Genomic DNA, 21,063 nt, shown 5'->3' on the forward strand with positions numbered 1-21,063 from the left:
CCTGATCTCAAAAATAAAAAATGCAAAAAAAAGGACTTGGGGATGTGGCCTCAGTGGTCATGAACCCCCAGGTTACAATCCCATGAGGAGCCCAAAAAAAAAAAAAAAAAGAAAGAAAGAAAGAAAGGGGCTGGGATGTGGCTCAAGCGGTAGGTAGCGCGCTCGCCTGGCATGCGTGCGGCCCGGGTTCGATCCTCAGCACCACATACAAACAAAGATGTCATGTCTGCCGAAAACTAAAAATAAATAAATAAATATTAAAATTCTCTCTCTCTCTTTAAAAAAAAAGAAAGAAAACTTTAGGGAAGATGAACAGATCAGTGATCGCCAGACTCTAGAGTGTCTTTGACTACAAAAGAGCATGGGGGCACTGGGGTTGTGGCTCAGTGGTAGAGCGCTTGCCTTGCATGTGTAAGGCAGTGAGTTCAATCCTCAGCACCACATAAATAAATAAAATGAAGGTATTGTGTCCATCTACGACTAAAAATCGGAAAAAAAAAGAGCATGGGGAATTTTTTGTGTGATGAAACCATATTAGATCTTGACTGTGGGGGTGGTTACTTGACTACATAGGTTTGTGGAAACTTGCACCACTGTACACTAAAAAGGCAAGACTTTATTGTATTTAAATTATATCTAAAAATAATAGCAAGAACAATTACAAAAGAACCCTCCTACCCTTGCAACACTCAGGGCCTAATCAGAAAACAATCCCAAACCAGAGGACATAGTTGATAACATAGTTGAGGGACTACTTAACATTGGTATAGGGAAAACTTAGTGGTAGGTCACTTGCCTGGTATTCGGGAGGACCTGGGTTCCACCCTCAACACAGCAAAAACGAAGGAATGAATGAAACTAAAAATGAACAAACATGCTTTGGGCACAGTGGTTCACACCTGTAATTCCAGCTACTCCAGAGGCTGAGGAGGAGGATCAAAAGTTGGAGGCCAAACAGGGTAACTTAGCAAAAACCTGTCTCAAAATTTACAGTGTGGGGTGGTGCTTGGGGATGTAGCTCAGTGCTAGACACTTGCCTAGAAGGCTTGAGGTCCCAGGTTCAATCCCCAGTGCCACAGAGAAACAAACAAACAAAAATTAGCATACAAGGCAGTTTTGTTAGATGAGAGAGGCTTTCAGAAACAGAGAGAGGAGAAAAGCCTTGGTTCTTCCCATCCTCCTGCCTCCAATCTATACCCAGGGCCTCCCATCAGCTGAGTCTCACAAGAGCCAATGCACAAGAGATGCCATGCAAAGGTTGGCCCCTCGCCATCTAGGAGACCCCCGTGCCCCCAAAAAAAGAACAAGTGCAAAGGCCCTGAGGCTGGGATGTGATTGGCAGATTCTGGCAAAGAGGCTGCAACCATAGGGTGATGCAGCTGGAGGGAAGAAGGAGGTGAGGAGGAGATGTGAGGATGCAGAAGCCCAGGCCTGCCACAACCATGTGAGTGTCTCAGGATGTGGCTCAGTGGTGGAGCACTTGCCTGGCACGTGCAAGCCCTCTGTTCCATCCCTAGTACTGGAGGTGGGGACAAAAAGCATATAAGGAAGGGGCAACTGTACTCCCATTTTACAGAGGAGGAAACGGAGGCCCAGGGACCCCGTGTGAGCGGCCTAGGGGTTTAGCCCGAGTGGGAAGTCAGACTCTGCCAACACCTGGCTCTGGCGCTATTTCTCTTTTTTCTGCCTCATTCCCCCACTGCAGTTGCTCAGGGAAATGAAGCAAACAGAAATGTCCATGCAAATCAGCCTCATCTCCAGAGGCTGGAGGGTGCCTTGATAGGAGGCTCCTCCTCCTCATGGGGTTTGGCAGTTACTCACAGACTGAGCTGAATAGAAACGCTCAGCAGATGTTCTGGCAGTTGGTGGGGGAGGGGACTTTAGGCTGGACTGCCCCCGTTGGACCCATCCGCTTGCCTTGTACTTCCTACCTGTGATCTGACCCATGACATTCCAGCCCTGTGCTGGCTTTTATGAAGTGATGCAGAAACCCAGATGCTGCAGGACCCTCCAGCTTCCAAAGTGCATCCCCTCAATTGCCGGGGTATCCACAGCCAGCAAAGTGCCTCTCTGGAAAGCAAGGTTGCTGCTAGCTGTGTCACTACTAGTGACACAGGTCACCTGCAATTGAGCCTTTGATCCACAGGAAAGAACTGGTTGCATCAACCTTTGACCTCTACTAAGGCTTAGGCTCAAATAGTCAAACTTTGAGCCTCCTAGGGTGCAGGTTTCAAAGCCATCACCTCTTTTTTATTAAGACTCATAATCAATATGTTAGTGGCAGAACAAGGCAAGCCTGGGGTGTAGCTCAGTGGTGCAGTGTTTGTCTAGCATGAGTGAAACCCTGGGTTCCATCCCCCGCACTAGGAAAAAAAAAACAACACAGAAAAAAACCAGGATAAAGAAGAGCATGACATCATCTATTAGAATGTGGCGAATGTTCTGCAGATAAATTAAACAAGGAAGGTGGATGATGAATGTGGGGTAGAAAAAGGATTGTTTCAGTTAAGGGATTGAGGAATGCAGGTGTTGGGATGGGGGAAAAGACAATTGGAAGGGAATGATTCTGGATCTAGAAGAAATTAAAAACAAGTGCAAGTCCGGGTGGGTTGGCACATGCCTATAATCCCAGTGGTTCTGGAGGATCATGAGTTCAAAGCCAGCCTCAGCAATGGTGAGGCGCTAAGCAACTCAGTGAGACCCTGTCTCTAATAAAATACAAAATAGGGCTGGGGATGTGGCTCAGTGGTTGAATGTCCTTGAGTTCAATCCCTAGTACCCCCCAAAAAAGTACAAAGGCCCTGAGGCTGGGATGTGATTGGAAGGTTCTGGCAAAGAGGCTGCAGCCACAGGGTGATGCAGGTGGAGGGAAGGAGGAGGTGAGGACAGGTCCTTCTAGGGCCTTGTAGGCTGTGACAAGGACTTTGGCTTTTTTTCTAAGGAAAACAGGGAACATGATCTGACTCAGGTGTTTACAGACTTCCTCTGTGAGGAGCTGGAATGGAAGAAAAGATCCTTAGCACAGCGCAGCAGGGGAGAGTTTGGGCATATCTCACCTACAGATTAGGAAGGAGGCCACAGCTCCCAAGAGCTCACAAGGACATCCAGTCAATGAGTGGCAGCCCCTGGATTTGAGCCTGTGTCTATGTGACTTCTGGGACTATGGGTTTAAAAAAAAAAAATCATTGACCTCAGAGGGTAGAGACTTTGAGGCCCAGGATCCTGCATCAGGATAATGAGTGAAGGAACTCACTCAAGAAGCACTTACTGAGCACCTCTGGTGTTCCTGCAATATGCTGAATGCTGAGGCTACAGCAGGAATCAAGACAGAAGAAAATTCCAGCCCCAGCCACTGTGAGAGACAGACAGACAAAAAGTATCGAAGATGGAGAACATAAATACTAATGGGGAAAAATAGGGCAGGGCATTGGGGTGCAGCTCAGTGGTAGTGAGTGCTTAGCACAGATAAGGCCCTGGTTCCATTCCCAGTACCAAAAAGAGGGGTGGGGTGAGCAGAATAAGGGATCAAAAAGAAGGATGAGGGGCAGAGATTGCTGTTTTCAGTAGGGTGGTTGGACAGAATCCTCTAAGGAGGTGATATTTGGGTGAAGAATCCAAGGAGGCATGGGAACAAGTAGAATTGAGAGCTCTGGGGAAACTACATTGCAGGGAGGAGGAACAGTGATGCAAAGGTCCTGAGGTGGACCAGCATTAGTGAAAATCCATGAAGGACGCAAGTGGTGGTTAGGAAAGTCCAGACCCTGATCCCTCACCAGTCTCTCCCCACCCCAGGCCCCTGCAACTGCAGTTCATTCCCTCAGATACTTCATCTCCTGGTCGAAGTCCTGGCAGAACTTGGGCTGGGGTGTGGCTCAGTGGTAGAGCACTTAGCCAGCTCCCTGAGGCCCTGGGTTTATCCTCAGAATCTGGGGGGTAGGGGAGTCCGGTCACACCCTCTAGCTGTAGTTTTCAGATTACAGCCTAGGGACTCACCCCCCAACCCCTGTCCCTTTGCAGGAATTTTTCCCCTGAGCTCCCTGCTACCATATTAATCTCCTCCCCGATTTTGACCCCACAGCCTTCTGCATTGGGCTATGAGTATCCCAAGGGTATCTTCTGGATTTACCCTGGTAATGCACAGTTGGTGCCTAATAAATCATTGAGCAACTAAGTGCTGTTCCATCATCAGTATATGAAAGCTAAACTCCCTGCCAACTTTGCAAATCCGCCTGTAAAATCATGAACTGGTTTTGGGAGGAGACACCCTGTGGTGGTGGCTTCTGGGAGAAGTGGGTCAGGGGCATACATTGGAAGAGATGGTTCTAACTCTATTCATGCTTTACTTTTTATTGTTGTTTATTATTATTTTTTAGTTGTAGATGGACACAATACCTTTATTTTGTTTATTTTTTTTTTTGTGGTGCTGAGGATCCAACCCAGGGCCACACACCTGCTGGGCAAGTGCTCTACCACTAAGCCCCAGCCCCAGCCCCCCTTTCTTTTTTTATTTCTTTATTTTTTGATGCCAGGAATTGAGCCCAGGGCTGTGTGAATACTTAACCATATACTCTACTACTAAGCTATACCCCCAGCCCTTCCATTTATATTTTTTTGAACTTTTCTTTACCAGGTATGTGAATAACCAATGAAAACACAAAATGAATACAATTCTACAAAATTGGGGATGAAAAGATCTTTTAAAATTGCAAAGTAAATGGCCAAGAAATACACACGAAAAAAATGCTCACCATCACTAATCATTAGGGGAAATGCAAATCAAAACCACAACAAGATGTCATTTCATTGCAGTTAGAATGACTTTAATCAAGAAGACAAAAAATAACAAATGCTAGTGAGGATGCAGAGAAAGGGGAACACTTGTGTGTGGCGAGAATGCAAATTAGTACAGCTATTATGGAAAAGAGTATGGAGGTTCCTCAAAAAACCAAAAATAGAACTACCATATGATCCAGCTATTCTACACTGGACACATAACCAAAGGAAATGAAATCAGTGAACCAAAGAAATACCTTCACGGGCAGGTTTATTGCTGCACTAGTCACAACAGCTAAGATATGGAATCAACCCTGGTGTCCATCCACACAGGAAAATGTAATCTACATACACAGTGGAGTATTATTCAGCCATAAAAAGAATGAAATCCTTACATGTGTGGCAACACAGATGGAACTGGAAGACATTATAAGTGAAATAAGTCAATCACAGAAAGACAAATAGTGCATGTTCTCATGCATGTGGAAGCTATGAAAGTTGATATCATAGGAGTATAGAGTAAAACAGTGGTGGTACATGCCTGTAATCCCAGCTGCTCAGGAGGCTGAGGCAGGAGGATCGAGTTCAAAGCCAGCCTTAACAATTTAGCCAAGCCCTAAGCAACTTACCAAGACCCTGTCACAAAATAAAAAATAAAAAAGGGATGGGGATGAAGCTCAGTGGTGAAGTACTCCTGGGTTCAATCCTCAGTAACCCCTCCCACTAAAAAAAAAAAAATGGTCACCAGAGGCTGGGAAGGTAGGGGAAGGGGAGAGAGAACAAAGTTGGAAAACAGGTTCCGGAATATACTTAGAAGGGGCCTGGGGTGTAGCTCAGTAGTAGGTGCTTGCTTAGCATGTGAGAGGACCTGAGATTAATCCCTGCCCTTCTCCCCCAAAGGAAAAACCCATATAAATAGGAGAAATACATTATAATATTCTACAACAAAGTAGGGAGACTAGCAAGCAACAATTTATTATGTATTTTATAAAGAACTAGGAAAGAAGAGTTCAAAGGCTCCCAACACAAAGAAATGATACATGTTTACAGACAGGCACATGCTAATTACCCTGATTTGATCATCACACATTATATAAATACATAGTGAATTGTCACCAGTATCCCATAAAATGTATAATTATTATGTTTTTTGGGGAGGGAGAATTAGGGATTGAGCCCAGGAGTGCTTAGCCACTGAGCCACATTCCCAGCCCTTTTTCATTTTTTATTTTGAGACAGGGTCTCTAAGTTGCTTAGGGCCTCACTAAATTTCTGAGGCTGGTTTCGAACTTGTGATCCTTCTGCCTCAGACTCCTGTATCTCAGGCATTAAAGGCATGTACCACTGCCCCAGGATGTATGTATGTGTCAGTTTTCTTTTTAATTGCAAAATATAGCCAGGTACACTGGTACCCACCTGGGGAGACTGAGGCAGGAAAATTACAAGTCCAAGGCCAGCCTCAGCAATTTAGTGAGACCCTGTCTCAAAAAATAAAAAGCACTGGGGATTATAGCTCAGTGGCAGAGCATCCCTGGGTCCAATTCCCAATACAAACAAACAAACAAAGCAAAGCAAAGTCTATGGAGTTTTAAACACACATTCTCATTTTGTAGTGATAGAATAGTCATGTCACTTAATGACAAGGATACATACTGAGAAATGTATACAGAGGGGATTTTGTCCTCAGAGCAGACTATCAGAGGGTACGCCTTTTACATCACACCTAGGGGATGTGGCCTACTGCACACCTAAGCTATGGGATACAGCCTGCTGATCCTAAGCTACTAATCAGTACAGTGATACTATACTGAATATTATAAGCGCTGAAAAAAACAATTTAAAAAGACACTAAGCAGGGCTGGGGATGTGGCTCAGTGGTTAAGTGCCTTTGGGCTCAATCCTTGGTTTCAAAAAAAAAAAAAAAAGTCACTAAGCAGTAGAAATGTTTAGTTCTATTATACCAAGGCACTGCTGATTGAAGCCTCATTATGTGGTGGCACATGACTGTAACAAATACTTTGTAAAATAAATTTTAAAAAGCTCTTTTGCAGAGCTGGGGATGGAACCCATGCTAGGCAAGCACTCTACCACTGAGCTACACCCCCAGCCCCATTGTAAATTTTAATTAATAATCCATAAAAACGCCTACAAAGTATTACATATCAGATGCAAAAAAAAAAAAAAAAAAAAAAAAAGGAAAAAGAAAAAAGAAAGAAGAAAAAGCCCACATTCAATTTAGTACAGCACTTAAATCCTCCAGGGTCCATTCCCACCCTTGTTTTGTCTCCTTTCTCTTTGATGACAAACCTCTCCCTTCAATAATAGTGCTGCATCCTAGCGTGGTGGCACATGTCCATAATCCTAGTGACTCAGGAGGCTGAGGCAGGAGGATCTCAAGTTTAAGGCTAGTTTGAGCAATTTAGCGAGATCCTGGAAATTAAAATTAAAAACTAAAAAGAGCCGGGAGTGTTGCTCAATGGTTAAGCGTCCCTGGGTTCAATCCCCGGTAAAGCTATGTTAACTGAGTTCCAAACTTGGCACGCTTTGCCGCCATCGTTTTATCAAAATCTCATAACCTCTCCATTTTCTAGATGAAGAAACTAAGGTTGGCTCCGAAACCTCGAGGTCAGCAGTGCGGCGAGAGCCTACCGAGTCTATCGGCCTTCAAGTGGACAGCTCTGGCCAGGTACGGGCTCGTGGAGCCCCCTGGAGGTCGTGTGGGAACGAAGAAAAGCATCTGGATTACTGTTGGGAGCTTGAAACCCCCACTCTGCTCTGTCCTCGGAGAGCTCTAGAAGATGTGAGAGGGGACAGGACTTCGGCCCAGGGGTGAGAGAGACACAGAGCTGATCTGAGGGGCTTCCAGAGGACGCAGCCCTCCCCTGGGGGATATTAACAGGCTGGCCCAAACCTGAAGGGGTTCTGTGGGAGCTACAAGGTCCTGCTACACCCACCAACCCATAAAATTGAACACAGGGGCTGGGGTTGTGGCTGGGCTGGGGCTGGGGCTCAGCGGTAGAGTGCTCGCCTAGCACGTGCAAGGCCCTGGGTTCGATCCTCAGCACCACATAAAAATAAATAAAATAAAGGTGTTGTGTCCAACTACAACTAAAAAATAAATTTAAAAAAAACTGAACATAGAAAACCACCCGGCGAATCCGAAGCTAAATGGGGGCGTGGCCGACAGCAGAAACTCAACAGTTACTGCCGGCATTCATAGGTACCCGCTCAAAACCTCCCGGTCGTGGGCGGGCCATTCCACCCGCTTAACGACCATTGGCTAATTGGCTTCAGGCGGGAGACGTTTCATTGGTTGGATTCCTGCACGGTTCCTTGGGGGCGGAACCCGGGGGGCGGGGGGAGACAAGGCCTAAGGGAGGGTGGGGCTTCCTGCGGAGCGGTCGAGTTCCCAAGTGCCGTAGAGGTCCCTAAGCTAAGAAGTGAAGAGTGGGCCCCGGGGGTAGTTCCGGGACGGAGGTAGGGGTACGCTGGGCTGCACCCCGCCGCCGAGCCACGTTCTCACAACACTCCGCTTTCCTGCGTCGGATCCTGGCAAGGCGGGCGGTGTCGCGCGCGTGACGTCATCGCGTGGCGTCGCGCGCGACCGGAGGGAGCCTCGACCTCCAGTGGCGTGGGGAGCAGTTGGGCAATGCTGCAGTTAGTCCGGGTCGGGGCGCGGGCCTGGCTTCGGCCCTCGGGCTGCAGGGTGAGGCGGGGGACGGGAGACAGGGTCAGAGGACAAAGGCAGGGAGGCCGGGGGGTCGTCTCTCACTCTTGCCTACCACTTACAGGGCCTCAGCTCGCTGGCGGAAGAGGCAGCACCGCCCGCGGAGAACTCAGAGCCGGTGGCGGGTGCGGGTGAGGCAGCTAGGGTCGTCCTCAGGAGGAGCGGCGGCGACCGAGAACTTTGACTCTTGACCCTGACCCTTGACCTCCCAATCGTTCCAGGTCTCCCGGAGCCGGTGTTGCGGAAGTGCGAACTCCCACTACCCGCGCACCGGCGCCCTGTGCAGGCCTGGGTCGAGTCCCTGCGGGGCTTCGAGCAGGAGCGCGTGGGCCTGGCTGAACTGCATCCTGACGTTTTCGCCACAGCACCCAGGTGAGTGAGGGTCTGTAATGGCGAACTGATCGGCCAAGGGATGGGGAGCCCGAGTTCAGGAATGGGGTGACCAGGTCTCATATCCGTGAACCTGTTCCTCACCTGCCAAAAGGGGACGACGGTTTTCCCTGCCTCGGGATTGTGTGAAGTTGAGGCAGGAGGATCACAATTTCGGGGCCAGCGTCAGCTACCTGTCTTGTCTGTCTGTCTCTCTATTTGGGTACCAGGGATTTAACCCAGGTGTGCTTTACCACATCCCCAGCCTTTTATTTTATTTTATTTCATTTTTGAGAGTCTCACTGAAGTGCTTAGGGCCTCACTAAGTTGCTGGAGCTGGCCTGAAATTTGCAGTCCTCCTACCTTAGCCTCTGAGCCTGTGGGTGGCACAGGTGTGTGCCACCATGCCTGGCTTGACTAGCCTTAGCAATTTAATGAGGCCCTAAGCAGCTTAGTGAGACCCTATCCATATTCAGTGGTAAAGTGCCCCTGGGTTCAATCCTTAGTACCAAAAAAAAGGTAAAGTATAGCTGTAGTAAAAAGGGACTCCTCTCAAGTAGTTTAAGCTGGCACCTGCAAGCTGAAAAGGAACCAGCCGGATCAAAAGCATTTCAGGCAGAGGGAAGAGCAAGTGCAAAAGCCCTGAGGCTAGACTTCATCTTTCAGAGAAACCAACTTGGCAGGAGCAGGTACAGGATGGGATCAGGAAAAGGCAGGTCTTGTGGGACCTTGGAGGTTTTAAGTAGAGTTGGTTCTCATGTTTCCCTCCTCTTCCCTAGGCTAGATATCCTGCACCAGGTTGCCACCTGGCAGAAGAACTTCAAGAGAATTGTGAGTTCCTGGGTAGAGGGAGGAAAGGGGATGGAGTTTCCTGTGGGGCTCAGGCAAGAGCAGAGGAAACCAATGGTGTGTTTTTTCTGGACTGCTCAACATGGACTTTGTCTTTTCTTTCTAGAGCCATTCAAGGGTAGGTCAATTCTTAGGCATTTTCTGAGCACCCAGCATTGTGGCAGTGTGTTAGGTGAGAGGATTCAACAGTGGACAAGACAGGCCCTGTCCCTGCCTTCATGAAGCTCACAGTTGTGTGGGAGAGATGAACACTACTTAAGTAGTCATGTCTGTAAATGTATAGTTTGGGGCAGTCATCCCAGAGAAAGGGCATTTAACCTCAAGCCTACTTGTAGATCTGGTTAGATTAAGGTGGCAGTGGAGCTTAGGTGGAGATAATGAAAGCAGGTCATGCAAAAGTACTGTGGCAGGGACCAGAAGGAGCCCAATAGTGCTGTAAAGCTCAATGGGAACAATAGTGAGGTGTTTGGATTTTATGCCAAAAACATGGAAGAATCCATTATCAGTCAGGGTCTGTCCGCCTTTAACCACCTGCCCCAGAGGTCCAGAGAGTTCCTTCCATGTCTCCCCATCACCCTGGGAATAAAGCCACCAGCATGGCATCCCATGCTCATCATGATCCCTACCCCACTCCTCTTCCCTGTTTTCTCCAGCCACCTACCATTAATATGTAGCTACATTAAAATTTAAAAAGTGTAGGACATCTGCTGAGAGCCAGCAGGACCCTTCTTTGGGATGCTGATGTTCTGGTACAGAGGAGGGAACTCTGATTTCTTTATCTTCTCCTCTATCTCGAAGCACTTTGTGCTTGTCCCATCAGAGCCCTGATCTCTGTGCCTCCTGGCAGCAGGTCTCTCTGCCTGGCTTACCACCATATTCTTGGACCAGGCACCTGCAGTGTAATCTGTCTTATGGACCTGACCCTGCTCACTTTGTACCCACAGAGCTATGCCAAGACCAAGACTAGGGCTGAAGTGCGGGGTGGTGGCCGGAAGCCCTGGCCACAGAAAGGCAGCGGGCGAGCTCGGCATGGCAGCATCCGGTCCCCCATCTGGCGAGGAGGTAAGTGGGGACAAGGGGGAGAAGGGCTCTGGCTGAGTCCAGCACCTGGGTGCTTCTTCACACACAGCTGCCCACTTCTCATGTGATATGGTCTCAGCCCCATGCAAACTTCCTCATCAGCCAAGAGGCTGGGACTACAGACCCTATTGTCTCAGTGGGAGACAGAGTTCTGAGAATTATTCCCTCTCCTCATCTGCATGTCTTCTCTTTTCAGATCATGGCTACAGCCCCTCTTGGCCTCCCCTCCCCTCTCATCTTTCCTTGCCCACATTTCACATGGTACCCAGAGGGATCTTCTAAACCACTCACTTCCACAAGCCTTTGAGTGAAGTCTGAGCTCCTTACTTTGGCATTCCAGGTCTTGAGCCACTGGGATTATAGGCTTGTGCCACCAAGCCTGGTCAGTCCTGGAAATTTTAACTTCCTCATAACTGCAGCATTAATGGTTTGTGCTTTAATTAATCTCATGTCGTGCTGTAATTCCCAGTGTCCTATGGGTTAGGAATCATCAAAACTCAGGACTTGACACCTGGGTAGACCAAGTTCCAGAGAGGTAAAGTCACTGGTCCAGCCTCCTCTCTCTCTCCCTTCCCAAGATCCCCACTTCTTTGCTTGACTGGGCAGGGGGGCAGCCTCTCCTCCAGCAACTTCTTTCCAGCCAGTGAGGCACATTTCTGACCTCCAAGCCCAGCAGTGGCCCATACCTGCTCACACACCTCTGTCCCCACAGGAGGTGTTGCCCATGGTCCCCGAGGCCCCACAAGTTACTACTACATGCTACCCATGAAAATGAGGGCGCTGGGCCTCAAGGTGGCATTGACCGTCAAGCTGGCTCAGGTACAAAGCAGTCCTACTCGGAGCCATGAGGATCTTGGAGAATGGGGGCAGGGTGCCTGGGGAGGTCGGCTGGAGCGGGGAGCTCTGGAGCTCTGGACCCAGGCTCAGGGGTGCTTTCTTCCTCCCACCAGGATGACCTGCATATTGTAGACTCCCTGGAGCTGCCCACTCCAGACCCCCAGTACTTGATGGAGCTGGCGCGCTACCGCCGCTGGGGGAACTCTGTGTTCCTTGTGGATTTGTGAGAATACTGGGAAGGGCAGGGACGGGGAGGCCTGAGCTCCATCCTCTACAGGGCTCACCTCCTGTCCTCTCACAGGATACATGAGGAGATGCCACAGAACATTGTGGAGGCCACCTCTGGGCTCAAGACCTTCAACTTGATCCCGGCTGTAGGTGAGTGAAGGGCACTGGCCCATCTCCCAGACCCCCAGAATACGCATGTGCAGGTCCCACAATTAGAGTCATGACCTGGTTCAAATCTTGCATCTGTTTCTTGGTCACTGAATGGTCTGGATCAGCAAATGACCTCACTCCCTAATCAGATCCTCAGCTTTCCCTAACTGCCTGCCTAAAAAAATAAAAGCTCCAAGGTAATAGCTGTCAAAGTGTGTTCCCCCCACTTCCACCAGAGGGCATGTGTGAGCATCTGAACCATAGCTTGTCCCTGCTCTGCCCAAAGCCCTCTATGGCTTCCACCTCCCTCAGGGAAAAAGCCCAAGATGACCTGCAGGCCACCCAAGCCCTGTTCAGCCTCCCTCTTCCCCCCCAGTCCTCCCCTCCCACCCCCCTTGCTCACTAACTCTGGTAGCTCTGGCCTTTGTCTAGTACATTATGTTTATTCATTTGCTCTATCTTTCCTTCTGGAATGTGAGGTAGGAGTCATGGCCAAGTACAGGGCAGAGCCCAGCATACAAGAGCCTCTTAGTAGGTGAGGCAGCTCTCTGGTGAGGGTCCTGGGGGTGGCTGAGGCAAGATCTGAAGCCAGGGTGCCTGGGTCTCCTAACCATGCTAGACCATGATGTCCCTGTAAACAGGACAGGTGTGCCCTGAGGAGGGAATGGGGTTCCGGATGCAGGCGGGACTGGAGCAGAGCCCAAGGGCAGCCTCTCCCTGACCTGGCTGCCATCCTCCCCACCTGCCCAGGTCTGAACGTGTACAGCATGCTCAAGCACCAGAGCCTGGTCCTCACCCTGCCCACTGTCGCCTTCCTGGAGAACAAGCTACTCTGGCAGGATTCACGTTACTCGCCCCTCTACCCCTTCCATCTGCCCTACAGCAACTTCCCCTGACCCTCGCCCTGCACTGCCCAGGGCCCTGGATACCCTCCTTCTTGCTGCATGGCCATGAGCCAGACCAAGCCCTTGGCAGGCTTGGGAGCCTCCTGAACCCTGAGAGAGAGATGTTGCCTGGCCCCGCCTCATCTCACTTAGGAAGCTGAGGCCACACAGAGCGACCAAGCAGGCCTCAGCCCCAGGAAGAGGTGGTTCTGCAGAGCCAGGATGAGCTCCATCCCAGTTCTCTTTTTTGTTGGGTTTAAAATAAATTTTATTTTTTCATCCAAGGATCAGCCTCAGAGAACAGTTCATTGCCATTTGGAATAATCCTGTTTGGTGTGTTGGGCTTGGTCTCCAGAGCTGGGCTCCACTGGGCACTCTCCTCAAGGAGCTTGCAGTCCGCAGTGCAATCATTTATGAAAGGGCATTAATCATTTATTGAAATTGCCAGAATTAACTAACCCCTGGTGAGTCAGGCCCAGGAGCTTGAGGAGATGCGTGGGCCTCTGGTATGTCATCCTCCTGGCACCGCGACTGCGTGCTTGGCTCTGAGGGTTTGCTGGCCTGTTTGTCACAGCCAAAGTGTGGTCTTGAGGCCACAAGTAGACAAAGCTCCCAAGCACAGAACTTGCCCTAAGCCCAGAATCAGGAAAGCCAGTGCCTCCTGATCTCGTGATAAATGAGTAAATAAACATCTTTAAAGACACCAAACCGATATCCCAATTCTTTATTTTTTTGCAGTGCTGGGGATCAAATCCGGGGCCTTATTCATGCAAAACAAGGATTCTGCCACTGAGCTACATCCCCAGCCCTTTTTATTTTTCATTTTGATACAGGGTCTCACTAAGTTGCTGAGGCTGGCCTCAAACTTGCAATCCTGCCTCAACCCCCCCAAGTCACTGGAATTACAGGCTTGTGCCCCTGTACCCACCACAAAGACCCAACTCTTGAGTCTGCTGGTGGTGTTTCCCACTAAACAAACTTAAAACTAGCTAGACTATAAAGTAACATGGTCAAGTCTTTAAAGTCAGCCAGACTGAGTGTGGTGGGACACATGTGTAGTTCCCAACTGCTGCTTGTGGAGCTGAGACAGGAGGAACATTTGGGGCCAGGAGTTGGGGGCCAGCCTGGACAATATATTGATACCTGATGAATTTAAATATGTAAATAAGAAAGTTGGCCAGTACTACCTTCTGCATGTGCAGCCCAGCAGTGCTAGGTGGCCATGGTGATACCCCAAGTGTGCTGGGCCTCCCCTGTCTGCAAACATCTCTGGAATGTGCTGGGCTCACAACTAAGTACAAAGAAAGGTACTGGAGGACTGGGGCAGAGCTCAGCATGAGTGAGGCCCATAAAACTACCACCTCCAAAACAAAGCTACTGGAGGCCATTAAAAAGGGGTGCTGGTCTGGGGCTGGGGCTCAGCGGCAGAGCGCCCGCCTAGCACATATGAGGCGCTGGGTTCGATCCTCAGCACCACATAAGAATAAATAAATAAAGACTTTAAAACGTGTTAAAAAAAAGGGGGTGCCTAAGCTGAGCCAGACTGTTACCTGTGTCTCTCACTTGGCCCTGTGGGGTCACCAAGGCCTAGAAAAAGACCCAGTTGTCCTGGCAGTGCTCAGCCTAGCCTCAACAGTCATAACTAGATGTGCAAATGCAGTTCCTTCTGCTTCAAGACTTTCAGGGAAGTGAGAGGCCAATTGCTGCCCACACAGATTTTCGAAAGGAATGAGTCAGAACCCATGCCTCCAAGCTGGAATCCTCAGCCAGATTCAGGATGGAAATGGTACAAAGTCTAGAATATGCTTTCTTTTTTTAAATATTTATTTATTTATTTATTTATAGTTTTCGGCAGACACAACATCTTTCTTTGTATGTGGTGCTGAGGATCGAACCCGGGCCGCACGCATGCCAGGCGAGCGCGCTACCGCTTGAGCCGCATCCCCAGCCCTAGAATATGCTTTCAAATAACCGGAATGTAGGCAAGCTCAAGGTCGTGTGTCTCTAGTCCCAGCTTCTTGGGAGGCTGAGGCAGAAGGATCACTTGAACCCAGGAGCTCAGGTCCAGCCTGGGCAACAGTGAGATCCCATCTCCCAATAATTGGGGTGTACACAGAGTGGACAGTAATGTGGATGAGTGTGCGAGGGCTGCCAAACCACTACCACAAGCTGGAGGGCTTAGACAGAAATGTGTTGTCTCTAGAGGCCAGAAGTCTAAGATGAAGGTGGTGGCAGAACTGTTCCTTCTTGGGGAATATCTGTTCCAGGCCTCTGGACCAGCTTCCAGTGGTTTGCTGACAATCTTTGACCTTCCCTGGCTTGGAGGAGTGTTGCTGGTTATTGCCTCTGTGTTCCTCTACGCATGTCTGTTCCATATTCAAACCCCCCTGCCAGGATCAAAACTAATGCCTCATCCATGTTAAGCTCTGAGCCAAATCCCCAGCCCAAATCTTCCTTTTTTATAAGGAAATCATTTTGGATTAGGGCCCACTCTAATAACCTCACTTTAACTTAGTCATCTGGAAAAACCCTGTTTCTGGGCTGGGGTTGTGGCTCAGCGGTAGAGCACTCGCCTAGCATGTGCGAGGCCCTGGGTTCCATCCTCAGCACCGCATAAAAATAAATAAAATAAAGGTATTGTGTCCCACTACAACTAAAAAATAAATATATATATTAAAAAAAAATTCCAAATAACGATCACATTCACAGGTGCTAGGGGTTAGGACTTCAATGACTTTTTTTTTGGGGGGGTGGGGGGTGGGTACTAAAGTCGATAGCTGTCAAGTTCCTTGTATAAAATGGCATAGTATTTGCATGGAACTTATGTACATCTTCCCATAAACTTTAAATCATCTCTGGATGCCTTATAATACCAAATTTAATGTAAATATTATATACATAGTTGTTACACTGTATCATTTAGTGACAAGAAAAAAGAAGTGCAATTTTTTCTTTTAGTTTTAGTCTGTGGGTGGTGGTTGAAACAGAATTTGAAACCTATCGATACAGAAGGCTGACTGTATGTCCACGGTTGCTTATTTGAAATCTTCCATGAATGCAGGGGCCTGGTGGCACATGCTTGTAATCCCAATGAGTGGGGAGGCTGAGGCAGGAGGATGGCAAGTTCAAGGCCAACCCTGGCAACTTAGTGAGACCCTGTCTCAAAAAATATAAAGGACAGGATATAGCTCAGTGGTAGAGTGCTTACCTTGCAAGTGAGAGGCCCTGGGTTCAATCCTCGGCACAAAAACAAATGAAAGTTGCTTTTTTTGGTTCGATTTTTTCCCCCCACACTGAGAGTTAAACCCAAGGCCTTGCACATGCTAGGCCAGGGCTCTACCACTGAGCTACATCACCAGCCCACTTTTATTTTTCTTTTTTGGATACTGGGTCTAAGTTGCTTAGGGCATCATAAATTGCTAAAGCTGACCTTGAATTTGCATTTCTCCCATTTCAGCCTCCTGAATAACAGATTACAGGCATGTGCTCAAAAAAAAAAAGTTTTTGTTTTTTGGTTTTTGTTTCTTTTGCAGTACTAGGGATGAAACCCAGGCCCTTGTTGATGCTAGATAAGCACTGTACTCACCAACCCTCAAAAAGTCTTTTTAAGAAGACGAGTGAAGACTCTTCTTCCCGGGAGTTGATGCTACCCACAGGTTCCTTGGCCCCAGCCTCTTGGGAGGTGAAGTAATCCAGGGCCCAGAGAGGGCAAGGACTTCACGGTCTTGAAAAGTCTCCCCAAAAGGCAGGACACTCAGGATCCCAGCTGACTCTAGTTCCCGAAAGCTAAAGTTCACTGGATCTGATTCCCCATGAAACTCATTGAGAGGCAGGTGGCCACGATGGTGGAACCGGCATCTGCCAAGGGATGGTTGGCATAGAGGCCACCACCCAGCTCACAGATGCCCCCATCTCAGCAAAGAGGTCTCCAGGACGTCACACCCACCTAGTCTGCCAGTGAAGCCATGTCCTTGTCCCAGATCTGCAGAGCAGTGACCCAGCGGAGCCAGAGAATAGGCAGCAAGCACAGGCCATGGCTGGCAGAGCCTGACATGATGGCCAGGGCCTGAGACAGCCTGTCACCTGTCACCCTGTGGCGGCCTAGCCCCAAGCAGGGTATGCCACAGCTCCGAACCCTGAAGCATCCACAATCCACCAACCTCAAACCCCTGGAAAGCTAGGATTGCAGGCCAGCCGACAGGAAAACAAGAGAGGGGCAGACCTGAGTGAAGCTCAGACTCAAAGGTTAACCAACATCAGTACCTTGCCAAAGCCGAGTCAGCATAAATTTGGACCAACAACGTTGACCCAAGTGCTACACAAACCCCTAGACTCGCACATGCAAGTGGCAACCCCCTGTGGGACAAGTGTGTTTCTATTCACACTTGAATAAATCTTACTCATGGGCTGGGGATGTGGCTCAAGTGGTAGTGCGCTCGCTTGGCATGCGTTCAGCCCAGGTTCGATCCTCAGCACCACATACAAACAAAGATGTTGTGTCCGCTGAAAACTAAAAAATAAATATTAAAAAAAAAATTCTCTCTCTCTCTCTTAAAAAAAAAATCTTATTCACTCATCCTCGTCTGTGGATTTCATTCTTTGAATTTGCAAGAGGAGAACCCAGAAAGAAGAAACGGCAGCGAGCTGCTGGGGTCTGCTGCAACTCTGGAGGGCATAGCCAGCCACTAAGAGCTGCAACACATCACTCAGAGGCAGCGGAGAAGAAACTGGCTTTCTCAGCTGTAGAGGCCTGCAGCTTACACAGACCCCACCCAAGAGCAGAAGCAGAGAAATTCCGGTTTCCCCAGTGGGTGCTACTTGATTCTGCTGGTTCATCCAAATAGTGCAAAGCCAGCAGCCAAGAAGGAACTGCCCTGTCCCTTCCCCAAAGAAGCCTCTAACCTAGAAAGGCCCACGCCAGAGCTCCCAGCTGAGCCAACTGAGCATTATGTTCACCTGGGCCTGAATCTTGGGCAGATTCTCCACTAGGACAGGATGAGATTCCACCACTGAATAAAGTTTTGAAGGGTGGAAAGATAAGCAAAGTTGTGATTGGAACAAAACACATACATTGCTGGGCATGGGGGCGCATGCCTGTAATCCCAGCAGCTCAGGAGACTGAGGCAGAGGAATCATGAGTTTGAGGCCAGCCCCAGCAATTCAGCTGGCCCTAAGCGACTCAGCAAGACCCTGTCTCTAAAAAGGATGGGATGTGGCTCAGTGGATAAATGCCCCCGGATTCAATTCCTGGTCAAAAAAAAAAAAAAAAAAAAAAAACCACAAACATTGACTGGAACTGTATCTCTGAAAGACTACTCACTTACCTAGCATACATAAGGCCCTGGTTCCATCCCCAGCACTGAAGAAAAATTTTTTTCAAATGGGGGGGGAGGGCAGGCTGTGCATGGGAAGGAAAGTGAATCCCACACTGGAGAATCAGTATATTCGGAATGCTCAGAGATAAAAGAAGTTAATTCACTCAGCGAATATAATTGTCCCTTGGTAACCAGGGGGGATTAGTTCCAAGACCTCTCTCAACACCAAAATCTACAAATGCACCTTATGTGAAATGGGGTTTTATCTGCCATTTATAACCTACATATGTTCTCCCATAGAGGTTGGGTCATCTTTAGAAGATTTACAATATGTAACACAATCTAAATGCTATGTAAGTATTTTTATTATCCTGGATTGTTTAGGGAACAATGACAAGGAAAAGAGTCTGTGTATGTTCAGTACAGATTTGATTAAAAAAAAACAAAAACAAAAGTTTTCCATCCACAGTTGGTTGAATCTGTGGGTGCTGAACCCATGTGTAGAAGGAGCTGATTGCAGGTATTCGTCGTCCACCTATGGATCAGAAATTGATTTGGGTGCTGGAGCTGACAGACTCCATGCTCTTCTGGAATTCCCAGAAATTGAGGTGACAGAGAATCTAGTAAATCAGAAGAATTTACCGGGTGATCAGTTCAGTAATGTAATGAGAATATTAGGGAAGTGACAGTGGACAGGGTAAGATGCAGGATGTAGTTGGGGGCACCCAGGAAAGCCTTTAGGAGAAGGCTCAGGCCATAAGAAAAGTGGAGCTGTCTGTGTTGGGGATGGGTTTGGAAGAGCATTTAGGCTGAGGGAATGGCAAGGCAGCCACACCAGAGCTCAGAGAATGGGGAGAGAAGGTTCAAAGCCATGGAGTGGGGTTTGGATGATTATGCCCTGAATTTAGGCCTGCTTGAGACTGCCTGGCACCTGGCAGGAAGCCTTTCCCTTCCTGGAGACTACAGCAAAGGGCTGGGGAATATCTGTTTCCCTTTTCCTTGCAGAAATACAAAGGCAGTTCAAGACCAGGAGGAACATGCTCCCCCTGCCAGCCTGCCCCACATTACCATCTATCCCCATTTCAGGAAATGGCCCTCCATCCTCTCAGGGGCTCAGACCTGGACTAAGGAGTCACCCTTGATGCTGCCCTGTAAGACCAGTTGGCCCAGGCTGCAAAACACATTCCAAATCCAACCACTTCTCCAATGCCACCTCCCAGCCCAGCTCCAGCAGTTGTTCATCTGGACCAGAGCAGCCTGGAGCTCCTGCAGCCTCAAGAAGGTACCTGTGAACACCTGAGTCAGGTAGTCCCTCTGCGCTCAGAAACCTTCACGGCTCCCACTTCACTAGGAATAAAAACCAGAGTCCTTCCTAGACGCCAAGCAGCTGTGCTACCTACACTGTCACCTCTCTGCCCTCTTTCCCTCCAGTCCTTCACCCACCCTGCTGCAGACACACTGGCCATGAGCTGTTCCCTAAGCAGGGGTTTTCCACCTCCAGGCCCTCTGCTTGGTACACCACTCCTCGGGAGGTTGGCATGACTTGCTCCTCATCTCCGTCTGGTCTGTGCTCAATGTCACCTTCTCACTAAGTCTTCCTCTACTCAGGAGCCAGAGGCAAGAGGATCGCAAGTTCAAGTCCAGCCGGAACAACTCAGCAAGACCCCATCTCAAAGTAAAATAACAATGGCTGGGGTGCGGTTCAGTGGTAGAGAGCTTACCTAGCATGCCAGAGTTCTGGGTTTAACTCCTGGTGTGTGTGTGAAAAGAAAGTTCACCAACTCTCACACTTCTTATTCCCTTTCCTGCTTAATTTTTCTTCTTTAGTATTAATCAAAAACTAAATTGCTAGCCACATAATCCTAGTGACTGAGGAAACTGAGGCAGGAAAATCGCAAGTTCAACGCCATCCTCAGCAACTTAGCGAGGCCCTAAGCAAATGAGAACCTGTCTCAAAATAAAAATGAATGAATGAATGAAGAAAATGAATAAGGTCTGGGGATGTAGCTCTGTGGTAAAGAGCCCTGGGTTCAGTCCCCAGTACTGCCAAACGAACCCCGCCCCCCGCAACGCTCCATATATCTTATTTTTGTTTCTTGGTACCGCCTCTACTAAGACGATCCCGGCACGGTGCGAGGGTTGTTTTCTGTGTTCACTGATGTGTCTCCAACACCTGGAACGATGCCTGTCACACAGTAGGCGCCTGATAAACAGAGAAAAGAATATAGCTTCGTGGCTGCAAAGGGGGCCTGAGGCCGCGCGGGGGAGCTCGCTGCTCGCGCTCCTGCTCTGGAACCCAGCAACCCGTGAGGCGAGCCCAGGAAAACTCCGGCGGAAAGAAGGCTCGGGCTTTTCCAGACTGCGCGCCGGGCCGTCCCTGACCTCACTCTGGGACTTTGCCCTTGTCGTTGCAGGGCGGGGATTCAGCACGCCGCGTACCCGCACCCGCAAGACAAAAGATCCCCGTGGAAATTCCTTAGAAAAATCCGAGCGGGGAGAGGGGCGCCTTTTCGGATGGCGTGTTATTCCCAGCCCGGGTCCCCGGGAGGAAGGGCCAGCGCATCCCCCGGACCTCTCCCTTCCCCTTCTGGTTCACGACCTCCGTGGCCCCTCCAAGGTCTCCATAGCGACTCCACAAGCGTCCCACAACAGGAAGCTTTAGGCGGCGTGGCTCAGAGTCCTGAGACCCAAGGTCCCCAGCCTCGACGTGTGGATGCCGAGACCTGGGGTCACACGTGCAGGCCGTGGCCGGGCGCGCACAGTTGGGGCAGGCGCCCTTCTCCCCGCGCCACCGCGAAGCCTCAGTTTCCCTGCAGATGACAGCGGAAGGTCTCCGGGCGTCAGGACCACG

At 49.2% G+C, this 21,063-nt stretch overlaps 1 protein-coding gene across 2 annotated transcripts; it reads left to right on the forward strand.

The window, feature by feature from the left end:
* Positions 1–8,256: 8,256 nt before the first annotated feature.
* On the forward strand, positions 8,257–16,603 carry Mrpl4 (mitochondrial ribosomal protein L4). Of its 2 annotated transcripts, none has more exons than XM_048794764.1 (9): positions 8,257–8,479; positions 8,565–8,631; positions 8,722–8,872; positions 9,649–9,700; positions 10,663–10,780; positions 11,511–11,617; positions 11,749–11,858; positions 11,937–12,013; positions 16,431–16,603. In XM_048794764.1, the coding sequence occupies exons 1-9, from the start codon at positions 8,423–8,425 to the stop codon at positions 16,586–16,588; spliced, it is 897 nt and encodes a 298-aa protein (XP_048650721.1). In that variant the 5' UTR covers positions 8,257–8,422; the 3' UTR covers positions 16,589–16,603. The 2 variants fall into 2 exon arrangements, with proteins under 2 accessions (XP_048650721.1, XP_015344476.1); XM_015488990.2 differs by lacking the exon at positions 16,431–16,603 and adding an exon at positions 12,764–13,182 and having other exon boundaries at positions 8,262–8,479.
* The last annotated feature ends 4,460 nt before the right edge of the window (positions 16,604–21,063 follow it).

Source organism: Marmota marmota, unplaced genomic scaffold (genome assembly GCF_001458135.2).
Source record: "Marmota marmota marmota unplaced genomic scaffold, marMar, whole genome shotgun sequence".
Lineage (NCBI taxonomy): Eukaryota > Metazoa > Chordata > Mammalia > Rodentia > Sciuridae > Marmota > Marmota marmota.

Excerpts from the sequence above, each read along its gene's own strand:
- Mrpl4 (XM_048794764.1), top strand. The coding sequence starts at position 8,423 with ATGCTGCAGTTAGTCCGGGTCGGGGCGCGGGCCTGGCTTCGGCCCTCG. Across the intron at positions 11,618-11,748 it reads TGACCGTCAAGCTGGCTCAG|GATGACCTGCATATTGTAGA; the intron begins GTACAAAGCAGT and ends TCCTCCCACCAG. Across the intron at positions 11,859-11,936 it reads TCTGTGTTCCTTGTGGATTT|GATACATGAGGAGATGCCAC; the intron begins GTGAGAATACTG and ends GTCCTCTCACAG.